Source organism: Gekko japonicus, unplaced genomic scaffold (genome assembly GCF_001447785.1).
Source record: "Gekko japonicus isolate JY-2015 unplaced genomic scaffold, Gekko_japonicus_V1.1 scaffold2611, whole genome shotgun sequence".
Classification (NCBI taxonomy): Eukaryota; Metazoa; Chordata; class Lepidosauria; order Squamata; family Gekkonidae; genus Gekko; species Gekko japonicus.
The window spans coordinates 31,181-44,864 of NW_015173755.1; the positions used below are offsets into that span (position 1 = coordinate 31,181).

General features: G+C 43.1%; 1 protein-coding gene across 1 annotated transcript in view; it reads right to left on the bottom strand.

Moving 5' to 3' along the window:
• RORB (RAR-related orphan receptor B) overlaps window positions 1–13,684 on the bottom strand; it is a 59,288-nt gene that overhangs the window by 1,431 nt on the left and 44,173 nt on the right. Inside the window, exons 7-10 of the mRNA XM_015423502.1 lie at window positions 10,116–10,237; window positions 6,108–6,240; window positions 5,031–5,138; window positions 1,832–1,942 (exon numbers count right to left, since the gene is read on the bottom strand). Coding sequence (XP_015278988.1) covers window positions 1,832–1,942; window positions 5,031–5,138; window positions 6,108–6,240; window positions 10,116–10,237 — 474 coding nt within the window. The remainder of the gene's footprint in view (window positions 1–1,831; window positions 1,943–5,030; window positions 5,139–6,107; window positions 6,241–10,115; window positions 10,238–13,684) is intronic.

Sequence of the window (13,684 nt, forward strand, 5' to 3'; positions counted from 1 at the left end):
TTCCTGCTCCCTAAATCCTTTTGCTTATGGTTGTGCTGTCCAAGAGAACTCTTTCATGGCCAATGTGAGCAGCTGCTCAACAGATATGCAGGACAGCTGCTGAATGTCCTCATTCCTTCCTCCTGTCTCATGCCCTGAAGATGGGAGCTTTCTGAATAGGAACAGCACCTACTATCAGGAGATACATTTGACAAATTGCTTATGGAGACTGACTGTGAACACCTGGATAAGCTACTAAGAACCATGTAGTTGAGGCTGCATTACAATACCAATAGCCCATGGTAGGCTCCATTAGATATTACAGCTATTATGAACATAGAGAATCTTCACTGATATCTTTGAAACGTCACCAGAGGAAATGAATTACTGAGAGACAGTATTTGTCTCACATCTTTGTTCGGAAGAAGATCTACCGAGACATTCCGGAGATCACTGTCATTTTTCTATTATTATGTATATTATTATTGTTCACTCTTTGTATAATTGATTCTTAAAAAAAATTATTAAGCGTCACTCTTTTACATGAGCTCTTTGCCAAACTCTGCCTCCTGACTTCCCTTTCTTTCATTAGTAAGTCTCCTGACTTCATTCACCCAAGCACATAATCAGTCAGTTGGACTTTATTACAGCTCACAAGGCAAACTAAAGTAGAAAAAAAAATATTATGGCCCCGGTCACACAGAGCATTTGCCGCGCTAAAGATATGGATGATAGGTGGATTTTCCGGGCGCGATCACACTGCAACATCTGGGAAGCGTAGTGTTCCCATGGCTATCCCGTGGCTTCCCACTGAAGATGCGGAGTAAAAAACTAGTACTTACGAGGTACTGGTTTCCAGACACCCTGGGGCAAGGGCAGGCGTCTGATCGCATTTCCAGTAGAATCCTGTGGCATCCGGCGCCCGCTGATGTTCTGTCGCGAACAAGGGTTCCCCCTCCCAAGTCTCCACAGGATGCGCAAAAACACCCAACGGCGCATGCGCACAAACTTCGGTAAAAAAACACCTGTTTGCCATTGAAGCGGCGCCTAGTGATTGCTGCTGTGATCGCGCCACGCCACTTCTTTGCCGCGCTGCAGGATAGCCGTGTGATCGGCACCTCACCCCCTAACCACGGGACCTCGATGGGACGTGTGATCGGGCGGCCACACATTATTTTGCTCCGGGGCAAACAGCCACGCTTCCCCCCTGCATTTTCCGGCCCGTGTGACCGAGACCTATATTAATTATCTACATAAAATCTCTATGTACTTCATTCAGCCTAGTATATCTAACAGCTTAAGGGGCAGAATCTGAGTAAATTATACACAGGATTATAGACAACAGAAATTTAGCTACGGATACAGCAGGTTTTTGGTCAACAAACAGACACTTTCCTCCAGCCCTGCTAATCCAACTTCACAGTTCACTATGTAGGACTTTTCCACCCTTCATGCTCAACTGTAGTTGCCAGTATTTTTACATTTATCGACTACTAGTAATACAATCACTGCTTTTGCCCATTTAATGAGGGAAGCACCACCACACTCTGTACTATGAGGAACTTTAAAAAGCCAGCCACAGGAAGCATTGCTCACAAACACTATGATGCAATGCTTACTTTAATCCTGAAGTTATATGAAGCTGCCTTATACAGGATTCTTGTCCATCTATGCATTGTCTCCTCTCTCTGGGGGAATAGCTCTTCAAACTCTCAGGCACAGTAAGATCTTTCCCAACACTGGCTTTCAATGATCCTTTTAACAGTTGCTATTATCTTTAAAAATTACTGAAATGGTGGCATTTGTATGGGAATTGGTTGGGAAAGAATATTAATAAAGAAGCCATAATTACCAGGTGATATCAGGACAGCAGATGAAAACAAGGCAATTTCTTCCTCAGTCAGCTGCAAAGAACATAAATTCTTTGCAAAGTCAAATGCTTCATTCACCAGGTCATCGGAACCTTCAAATAACACAGAAGACAGTCAACTTCAAATTTATCATGTCCAAAAAGATGCATCTCGTATAATTTTTCCTTAAACACGAATATCTTTCCCTAACCCTATGAGGAAATGAATGTATATTTCGATCCTGGTCAAGCACTGCCTCTCCCCATCCTTCGTCAGACACAATCACATTTTGAGTTCTGAGTTCTCCTCAGTTTCTTTTCCGGCCCGGCCTGATTAGCATTAGGATTAGCATTAGGACTGTGGTGCACTGTGTATGGAGAAGAAGCTTCCCCATTATCCCATTTTATCAAGCTAAAACTGACCAGGGAGGTATTATTGGGTTTTTCAGGGAAATTCATGTGTGCTCAAGGGAACATGTAAGTCTTCCCAAACTGCACACCCTTGGACTATTTCATGCTTGGACTATTTCATGTGTACCACAGGTGGGAACATTGGGGGGGGGGTGTTCTGGCATGCTGGCACCATGTCTGCACTCTGTTATCACTTCTAGAAATGGTGTCATCAGATGCTCTAGACATTTTTACAAATGGGTACATACAAGCAATGAAATGTATATAGTTTATCTCTGTACCTACATGACCCTATTTTGACTCTGACTTCAACATTGCAATAATGCTGGTCTGCATATCTCCTGTTTGAAGATATGTTTAAATAAGTCTACACAACATAGCAGCTAGGGGTGTGCATTTGGATCTATCTGAGCCAAAATTATACCTGAAAAATATTGGTATTTCTCAGGTATATTTCAGCTTCCCAAATGTATCCAGGTTTTCTCAGGAACCCCCCCCCCAAGACAATCCCAGATATATTCGGGAATTACTGGCAGGGCCAGCTCGCTCACTAGGCGAACTAGGTGTTCGCCTAGAGCGTGCCGGCCTTTAGGGGCGCCAAACTGCTCCCACCCCCACCAAAAGCCCAACCAGCCCGTAGACGGAGGCCCGAGGCACCGGCGGGGAGCACATGCCCCCCTCCCCTCCCCTCCTTTCTCCACCTGGTCTCGGAGAGCAACGGCCTCTTTGGAGGTACTCCTGGAAAACTCTCTCATTGGGCTTCCCGTATTTCTGGCCTGGAGGATGCCTGCCCAGTTGCACAGGGGGTGGTCCGCGTTTCCGGCAGGTAGGGGCAAACAGAAGGGGCGGGTGTGGGGCTTTGGGAGCGGGAGGTCATTGGTTGCGCATGTGCCATCTTGAAGGCCAGAAGGGTGGCCGCGAGAGAGGGAGGGGAAGAAAGGGCACCTCGACGAGAGCGGGGGGGGGAATGGAGCCGACCAGGCTCTCATGAGCACGTGTGCATTTGCATGCCACAGTGCCTTGATCTGAGCGGGATGGGGGGGGATGTCAGTTGACCTCTCCCCCCCCACTTTCCAGTGGTTCAAGAAGAAGAGTCGGAGGCAGTGCTGTCTGAGCGGGAGATGCAGCAACTCCCTGACTACTCCCTCCTTGTGTGAGTCTCCTCCCCTCCTGCCTTTTTCCTCCCCCAGCAGGAGATAGACGGACGGCCAGACATGGGGCTACAGGCAGGCAGGCAGGCACGCGTTTCCTCCTCATTGCAAAGCGGATGGGATGGGAAGGGGGGGGAGCTTCTTTCGGGCTTATCCCTCCCCCTCCTCCCGCTTTTCTCGCAGCCACCCCCTGACCGAGACATTGTCCAAACGGGAGAACTGCTGACAGATGAAGGGGGGAGAGAGAGAAGAGAAAGTCCATTACATCAGGACTCCTCCTGCAAAGACGACCCCCCTCCTGCAGCCCTGCCTGGAGGTTGGCAACCCTGTAATTGGTGGGTGCATAAGGGGGGGCGCCAGAAGGTAGCCTCGCCTAGGGTACAAAAAACCCCGGAGCCAGCCCTGATTACTGGTAGATCTGAAAACAGCAGAGAGACGGAATAGATGGCTCCCACCTCTCAGCCATGTCAGGCTTCTACTGCAGTCTCTCTAAAGTTTAAGGGGACTGCAGAAGACAGCTCGAGGATCAGCTGTGCCCGGGAGAACATACTGTTCCCACCAGCTCAGATTGGGCTGGCTTCTCATGCAGCCCAGTTTAAGCCAGACTGCAGGAGAAGCCAGCCCCAGAAGCTTCTGCAGGGAGCAATCTGCTAGCCACAGCACAGCAGATCCCAGGGCCAGCTTCTCCTGCAGTGCGGGTTAAACCACACTGCAGGAGAAGCCATCCCAGCCAGGGTGTGCAGTGTGGCGAGACCTCCCTGTGGCATACAGATCCTGGGCAGCTTCTCTTGGAGCACAGTTTAAACCATGCTGCAGGAGAAGCCAAGCCAGCCCCAGGATTGGGCTTTTTTTCTACCAGTATTTTTCTTCTCAGATCTATTGGGAAACCCCCCCCCCCAAAAAAAAAATTGGGATTCCTGAAAAATCCTGGATCCAAATACCATAGCAGTATTGGGATCTGGGATGTTTCAAAAATACTGAATTTTTTTTGGGGGGGGTCCACTAGCTCCAAACCGAAAAATACCAGTTAAAGAAATCACACACTTCTAATAGTCGAGAAGAATCGGACTCGACTGTGTGACTGAAAAACAAACAACAACAATAGCAGCCCCAGTAGCCCAGATTAACCTGATCTTTACATTTTCTGAAAGCTGACAGTGTTGAATATGGTATTGATATCTTTGACCATAGCATTAGTCCTATGAAATTGTCCCACAAAATCTCCAGTGTTTTCAGCATGACCCTACTCTAACTTTTTTCCAATCCTATATATTTTTTTGAAAAATGTATTCTAATTCTAAATCTTTATAAATAGTTCTTTTCAGTCTAGATGTGGCTCAAACTTCCCACAGTGGTTCATCAGAAGAAAAAAATAAGTTTGAATAGAATTGGATTTCAGGTCTATTTACCCAACTCACAGCAGCAGAAACCTCAAAAATAGTGGTAAGATAGAGGTTCAGATAAATGAGCAATAAATGGAAACAGGTGGATCTTCAGAAAACTCAGAACATTTGAATAACAAAGAAGTAGCCACAGTGGGTTATACCGTATTCCATTGATCTCAAATGTCCCATATGGTAGTGTTAAGATATGTATATCAAAATTATTCAGTAATTCTAACCAACAAAAATAAACCCTACCCAAAGCCTTGAACATTTGCATTCCTCCATATTTTCCTTCAAACAGAACAGTGTTGTTGAGTGGATTGAAGGCACGGCACATTCTCACTAAAACCACTTCCAGGCAGCCTAGACAGACAGACAGACAGACAGTGATCAGATTTATGCTGGGATACTTTCAAGCACTTTTTGGAAGCATACTTTTTTTTTAAAAAAAGCACAATTTCTAAACCAGATCGCCTTCAGATTTGCATTGAAATAATATTATACTGCCCTGACCTGGATAGCTCAGGCGTGTCAGATCTTGGAAGCTAAGCAAGGTTGACCCTGGGTAGTATTCGGATGGGAGACGACCAAGGAATACCAGGGTTATGACATGAAGGCAAGCAATGGCAAACCACCTTTGAATGTCTGTTGCCTTGAGAAGAACTCTACAACGTTGTCACGAGTCAGCTGTGACTTGATGGCAAAACAACAGAATATTGGGCTACTGTCTGAACAGATTTTGGGTTATCAAATTTTGTTCAAACTTACTTTTGGGTTGTATGTTTTGGTCCCTAAAGAGCAAACAGATATTACTCTGAGCTTGACCTGAGAGGACAGTAGTTCACAGTTCAACACCACAATAGCTTGTTCCTAATCTCCTCTAGGACAGTTAAAATGTGCATGATCTCCTTTAATCGTAAAATTAGTAAAGTGAAGAGAAATAACCATCAGAAATCTCATACAACCTAGTCATCCAAGCATCATGATTCTAAACACAGTTACTGTGTTTTGATTTATCAGCCAAGGGAAGACAAGATCTTAATATTAACAGGAACATGCACAGGCTGGAGTATTCATACTGACCACTGACTTACTAATAGTACCACCCTAAGCAGAGTTTTTTGCCTATCTGCATCAATATCCCCCAACAACTTACAACCCTTCCTATCCCTGTGGCCTATGTGATTTTCTCCCAGGCAAACCTGACTCCCCATAGCAGCTACATTGCTCATCAATGTTTCTGAACAACCCTTTCCTCTCAGCAGTTTGTTGCTTCCCAAATTTACAGATGCTCAGCAAAACATGAGCAATATTTCACTCTTATCTATTCACCTGATTTGAGAAGTAGAATTTGATCGTTTTGACAGAGCTCCATAAAGCCCGTTATCCGCTTTGCAAATTCCACCACGTACTGAATAGCGTGAGTGATTTGGATTGCGCACTGCTGCCACAATGCTTCTCTTGACTTCCAGAAGAAAGGAACATGGAAAAGAAAAGCAGACAGTGAGTACATTAGTTAAATGATAACCAAAGTTGATCCTACATTGTTATTAAATGACCACTATGTCTAATTCAAGTGTGTTTAGATTCAATATTGATAACTGCATGTGCCAAAGATGTAGACACTACACAAAATTCAAGTGTGTTTAGATTCAATATTGATGATAACTGCACGTGCCAAAGATGTAGACACTACACAGACAGAAGTAATATGCAACTGGCCTGAGCAGCTATCAGGATCACAAAGTATGCAAATAAAGATAGCTAGACAAATTTTGTATGATAGCATATATGCTGCATTTAAATTTAATGCTTCCAACAGCCCACAGAGATAGCAATAAAAATCCATACCATTTTCTCATGAAAATCATCAGAGTGAAAATAGTATTCATACTGCAACTATTATTTAACATTTATTCAAAGCAATTGTATGCTACCTGGTGAACATGACAGAAGTATAGAAGGAAAGAATCACCATCGATTCAGTTGTAGTGTGAACACCAAAATAATCTCTGCTGAAAAATTTCCTCAATATTTAAAAGAATGAACTAGTTACAAGTCCTTATGACTGAGGATTTTAATGAGCCTCCATTCTTAATATTCTTATTATCATTCATCAGACCCAGCAACATACTTCTTTTCCAGTGCCACATAGAAATGGTTTTATTTTTGTAATTCAGGAAAAAATAATCTAGGCTGATAGAGACATGTCTTTGGCGACTCCAGCCTATGCACTGTTGCTAACTCATTGATCTAGTGGTTTTTTATGTGCATTAAGTACATTTGTGAGGGGAGGGAATCCTATTTAGAGACCACTTGGAAATGTGAAGGGTTTTTAAAAGGGTAACTGGCTTGCTTTGGTTTCACTGGGATTTTTTGAACTGCACTGATTTGAAATCTGGGAAATCAATGATTATTTAGAGCCTAAACCCACAAGCTGTTGTTCAATAAACCATTTTTTGGGAACATCTATAAATAATCTAGGCTGATAGAGACATGTCTTCGGCGACTCCAGCCTATGCACTGTTACTAACTCATTGATTTAGTGGTTTTTATGTGCACTAAGTACATTTGTGAGGGAAGGGAATCCTATTTAGAGACCACTTGGAAATGTGAACGGTTTTTAAAGGGGTGGTTTCACTGGGATTTTTTGAACTGCACTGATTTGAAATCTGGGAAATCAATGATTATTTAGAGCCTAAACCCACAAGCTGTTGTTCAATAAACCATTTTTTGGGAACATCTATCATGGTTGTTATTGTCACCAGCACTTTGTTTTCTTTTTATTCTATTTTATTGTTGAGCTATGCTTGTCATGTTTGTGTTATAATGTGGTTTTAACCCTTATTGTAAGCCGCCCTGAGCCTGCCTGTGATGAGGAGAGCAGGATAAAAATTGAATAAAATAAGTAAAATCCAAGAAAATCTGAGCCTGTCAGAAACAATTGATGCCAGAGTTATCTGCAGAATGATCTTTCTTCATTTCAGATCTGTCACAGGCCTCTTGACTCCCCACAGCAAAGACAGAGAGGAAACAGAGAGGACTATATACTATTTTTATTGCAACCCTGTGGGTAGTAGTTCCAAAACATGAATTCTAAATGTTGATGCACAAGTCACTTACAACTTCTGTTATGTTTAAATTAGGATTCTGAGGGAAGGGGAGCTGACAACACTGCCTAACAGGAACTTAAGAACTGAGGGGAGATAACCCTGTTGTCTATCAGCCAACCTTTTGATCTGCTTGGATGTATGGAAGAGAGGAAGACAAAAGGCATCATCAATCAGTCAGTAATATAAGAGCAGATCCCTCCACTGAAGTCAGTGGCCAAGTAAATGCACCGTAGGGTAAAAAACATGTATTATGTTTACTCCTGGTCCTAGGGTTATACTGGGGTCACTGACAAGTGTTACTACCTTGGAATAAAAAGGATCTGATAATTTCCCAGTGTCATCTGGCCACTCCTACGCATATTTCAGTAACAGCCAGACAAGATTCTTAAAGGTGCCACTGGACTCAAACTTTGTTAAGCCAGATAAGACTAATTCTGAAAATGCTCCCTCTTTATAATCTGTTTTTGACCCTTGAAACTGTAAAAAAAAAATCCATTTTGAAGGCTAGCCCCTATATAGGTAAAGGTTTCCCTTCCTCGAAAGCCAGTCAAGTCTGACTCTAGGGTTGCGGTGCTCATCTCCGTTTCAAAGCCGAAGAGCCAGCACTGTCCGAAGACGTTTCCGTGGTCATGTGGCCGGCATGACTAAACACCAAGGCACACGGAACGATGTTACCTTCCCACCGAAGCGGTACCTATTTATCTACTTGCAATTTCTTGCTTTCGAACTGCTAGGTTGGCAGGAGCTGGAACTAGAGATGGGAGCTCACTCTGTCATGCGGCACCCGGGTCTCGAACTGCTGAACTACTGACCTTCCACAGCCTGCAGTTCAGCGTTTTAACCACTTGAGCCACCGCAGCTCCTAGCCTCTATATAAGCCTTCCCAAATGCTTAGAGCATGATCTGAGGCCATCTTCCATGTTCCTCCACCCTTGGCAATATGGTGGTCAAATTGGGACACTGCTTTTCTGATACAGAGCCTGGAATATAGAATGCCCTCTAAAGCAAGGTCTGTATAGCTCTTCTTGCTTTTTAGGCACAATATAAAACGTTGGTTGTTCTGGAGCAGGCTTATTTGGTGTATTTGGTGCCTGCTGAGCACTCTTGACAGGTTGCTCCTTGCTTATTGAGTTCTTCCTTTGTTCCATTTGATCGATGTATGCTATTTTTGTGGATTCACTTCTATCTGATTCTATTCTTAGCCTGTTACTCAAAGTCCAGCATTTCCTTAGATCAGTAGGCTGCAAGGAGCAGGCAGAAAATTTCCAGTCTGCTGATAGAAAACCCATAATATTTAGCATTCCACCCCATTTTTAAAATTAGTTCTAGCATACCTGCATCTGCAGAAATGACAACCCAGGTTTTACTTATGGTTCATACTGTCAGCTAGGCCTCTGGCTGTTCTAGCTGCTATGGGTGTGTGGGGGGACTCTGGAATTTTAACTTTCATTTCTGCTGTATTCCCAGTCTTACTTTATCTATGTAACCGAAGTCTTCAACCTTGAGTGTCTGGTGTACTGTTCTCCTGAGAATAGTTGCCTGTTACTTTGGCGGGTTTCTACCTGGCTTCTGATTGGACCTGAGCCAACAGGGGACCCTCTTGAATAATGTATATCTGCTTGCTTTGCGGGTTTTAGGCCAGTTCTAACACTGGAGGTGCCATAATATATGCATACGCTCAATGTCTCAATAAACTTTACTTCTTTGAATGAAAGCTGTTGGGAACTGATTACTGCAGGAGTCTGACACATACTTTTTCTGACTCCACATAGCCATGCAAGATCCAGGTAGGCATGACCTTTGTACTTAGGTTGTTCTTACCAAACCAGAATTTGCCTGGATTATTTTCCTGAATTTGAGACTAGGGTTGCCAGCCAGTGGCTGGCAACTGGTGGGAGGCTAGGGGAGACAGTGACAAGGGTGCCATTGTATCAACAGCCAGGTTTGACATGGAAATGACATCACACAATTGACACAATGTGATTCCCCACCACCACCAATCTACCGCTATAGCAGGAGACCTGGCAACCCTATTCAGACAAGTAAAGAAGTAACATAGGCTATACTGAGGATATAATAAGATCATCCCTATTTTATAACGTCCTTGTCAAGTCTTCATGCACCATGGAATTTGCTAAGTGATCAACAGCACAGAAATAAATAAATGGAATGACTGTTGTTATGAAGGAACAAGAGAAGCAAAAGACATTTTTTTGCAGAATGGTACCTTGCTCTGGTATACTTTGATTTCTTCATATGTGTGGGTTTGCCAGGCTAGCTGATGTAGTTCCTCTATCGTATATTGACATGTCTCCAGATGGGACTTGATGATATTCTGTGCAATTCGATCTAATAAAGAGAGACAAAAGGGAAAACAAATCCTTAAAGTTTGCTTCAGGAGTAATCTATCACATCAATCAGTTCTTCACAGTAGCTACTAAGGATGGGCACATCCTGGTTTGGTCTGGGGCTTGTGAGCCAGGTGGCCCCAGACTGAACCTTGGACTGAACCCCCAAGTCACAACCCCCCTGAAGAGAATGGAATGCCTGTGTTCAGGGGTCATTTCGTAGAAAAGCCGGAATGCCTGTGTTACCTGGAAGCAATGTGCACCCACCACTTTCAGGTGGTGTTGGGCCCTGCCCCCTGGCATGCCCGTGTTTTCTGGAAGTGATGCAAGCATGTCAGTGATCCACTTGTATCACTTCCAGGTAATGTGAACACGCTGGGGCAGGGCAGGCCCCAATGCCACCCAGAAGTGGTGGGTGCATGATGGGCCGAAAGGGCTTGGGGTGAGTGTCTGAGGAAGGCGCCTTCCCCAGAACTCAGCTCACGAGCCCCAAACTGTGCAAAGTCCAGGCAGTACTTGGCTCGGTGTTTGGATCCATGCTCATCCCTAGAAGCTACCATATGATTCTGGCTGTTGAAGAGATACTAGCAATGCTTTCTCTGGTACTGTATCTTAGAGCAACGAGACACTCTTATTAATTGGTAACCACTGCTACTATCATACCTAATGGGAAATTGAATCAATAATCCAGTGCAACTACAGCAGTTTATTAATGGAATTAATAAACAATTTATTATATGTCTATTGAAGTCTTTAGAATAAAAATGTATACTGGTGCACGTATCATTATGCTTGTTCTTGTTGTTCATTCACACAGTCGACTCCGACTCTTCACAACCCCATGGACCCATGGTTGCAAATTTGTCATTACTCTTGTGTTCCTGAAATCATGATGATGCAGGAACTAACTTTTGCCTTAAAGCAGAATAGAATGTCACTTCTGCAAAACTGAAGTAAACCTACAGTAACTTAGCAGTGACAGACTTGGACATTCTGTTATGAAGCAGAAACGTTAACAAATCAGTGACCCTGACTTCCGGTGGATGGCGGCATACTGAGCAGTCGCATCTCCTGGACCTCCCGGGGATGCGAGCTGCACACGAGTGGGAAGGAGGGGGTACGCAAGTTTGTTGCCCCCCAAGAGATCCGGCGAAGTCTTTGCCCTTCTGCAAAGAAGACAGGATAAGAAGAAATGAAGGCTGAAGGACTCTTTATTGTGCCTTTGAAAAGGGTTGATTGTAACGAGATGCTTTGGGGCTTTTCTTTTTAACAGTTAATTTAAGATTCAAAAGTTGTATTAGCAGACCTGACTAAGTTCAAAAATTGTTAGCGAGTTTAGAACTGACTTTGTACTTAAGCGATTTTGAGGATCTCCTCTCTTGGGTTTTTAGATAGTAGTGGGTATTCTTTTCTTTATCCCTAATTGTAGTTCCTTTTCCCTATTTTCGTTGTAGATTTGTAGTCTTTAGAAAAATGTAATAAAAAAATCCCCTTCCGGGGGGCCAAAAAAACAAACAAAAAAACAAATAAGTGACCCTGTGATTATCATACAGTGAGCTATTTGTGCAGAAGTGCCTCTCAACATATGAACTGCACAATGTTCACTATTCTACCACAAGCATTACAAAAATAAAGGTTCATGGTGGTGTGTCAAATTTGCTTGATGTGCATGGTGAGCCACTGAGATTGCTACTTTTTAATTTAAAAGATTATAGCACTTCTGTTTGATGGTAAAGTGAGAGGGAGATAGTTTAGTTTAGTTTACTTATTGTTACGGTCATTTGACCAAGCATAGGGAGATATTGGCAACATGCTTTTCATCTGTATTTAATTAAAAAACAAACAAACAGTGCAACCCATGTAAACTATGAGACATGAAAAATACCCATACTTCTGAGCAAGTAATGTTTGTTATTGCTCACATGTAATTTATATTGCTCATATGTAACTCTTTTTAGACTAAACAGATATGGGCAGGTGACAGAAAAAGTGTGATCTTGTTAGTAGGTCTATGCATAGACCTTATATGCATACAAATGATGTACTTGTACATCAAAATTTACAGACAGCAAGGGGTAGAGCTGGTTCGAAGTACTGGTTAGGAGCATGGAGTCTAATCTGGGAGAACCGGGTTCGATTCCCTACTCCTCCACATGCAGCTGCTGGTGTGGCCTTGAGTTAGTTAACAAGTTGTTTTAGAGCTGTTCTCTCATGAGCAGTTCTTGAAAGAACTCTCTCAGCCCCACCTACCTCACAGGGTGCCTGTTGTGGGGAAGGGAAGGGAAAGGAGATAGTACGCCGCTCTGAGACTCCTTCAGGTAGTGAAGGGCGGGGTATAAATCCAATCTCTTCCTCTTCTAGAGTTTGATGCCATGTTTCCATCCCTCCAACTTCAATGCATTCACTTTATGCCTTTTAAATGTATGAATAAGTATATGATGGATATGATGTTAACTGAAGATCTAATTGGTATCAAACATTTACCCATATGGGATTATTCCTTTCCCATATCCTCTGAGTAAATGCAGAGTCCTTGCTTCACAAGGACAACAAAGTCATTTTTTAAGGGCCTAACAGCTCAGATTCTAATTTGGGCTGGTTTGCTGGCTTATCTGCTCAGTAGTAGCTGGGAGATCAAGCACAGTTCTTCAAATTCTCACCAAATGTCTTGCAAAAGGGTACCTGCCATCTCACATGCGTCTTGTTAGAACAGTAGCAGTCTTCTCACATGCCTCTTGCACACTGGCCTCACACACACTTACACACAAACACATATTAGAGTTACCATATTTTGAAAAGTGAAAAAGAGGACATATTTCCCGACTGACTACTTCAAACAAGTGATCACTATGACAAATCTCATTTTAAATACCCCTGCTATTTAAGCTGTGATAATTGCTACTAACCAGAACTATTCCTAACCTTCCAACCCCCAAAGAGGGTGTTTTTATCAGTTATTTTTAAAAGAGCCCCAAAGAAGATGGCTATCTGGTAACACACACACACACACACACACATGCACACCATGTTCAGAACTTAGCACACATATGCATTTTACACTACAAATGCAGCCACCCCACGTGACATCTTTTTGCAAGTATACCTGAGCAAGTGATGACTCATGTCTGCAGACGGGAAATTTGACTCAGCTGAATCTTTTTCATGAGGTTTTATATTCTATTGCTGGCCACAGGCCAAGATGGTGAGATAGTGGTCAAGACTGTAAAATTCTGGCCAGGTAGCAACTTCTAAGAGCCACTGAACTCTCCTACAAACTAGTCTGCAGGTAAAGGCAAATGATGGCTCAAAATTGTAATTTTGCTTTTGCCAGCTGGTAATATTTTCCTTTGCACAGCTGATGGTTCGTTTATACACTCTGCTTCTTTTATTCTATTTTTGAGGGGAAATTGTATTTATTACTTTTGAAATTAGTTGGTTCAGAAGCATT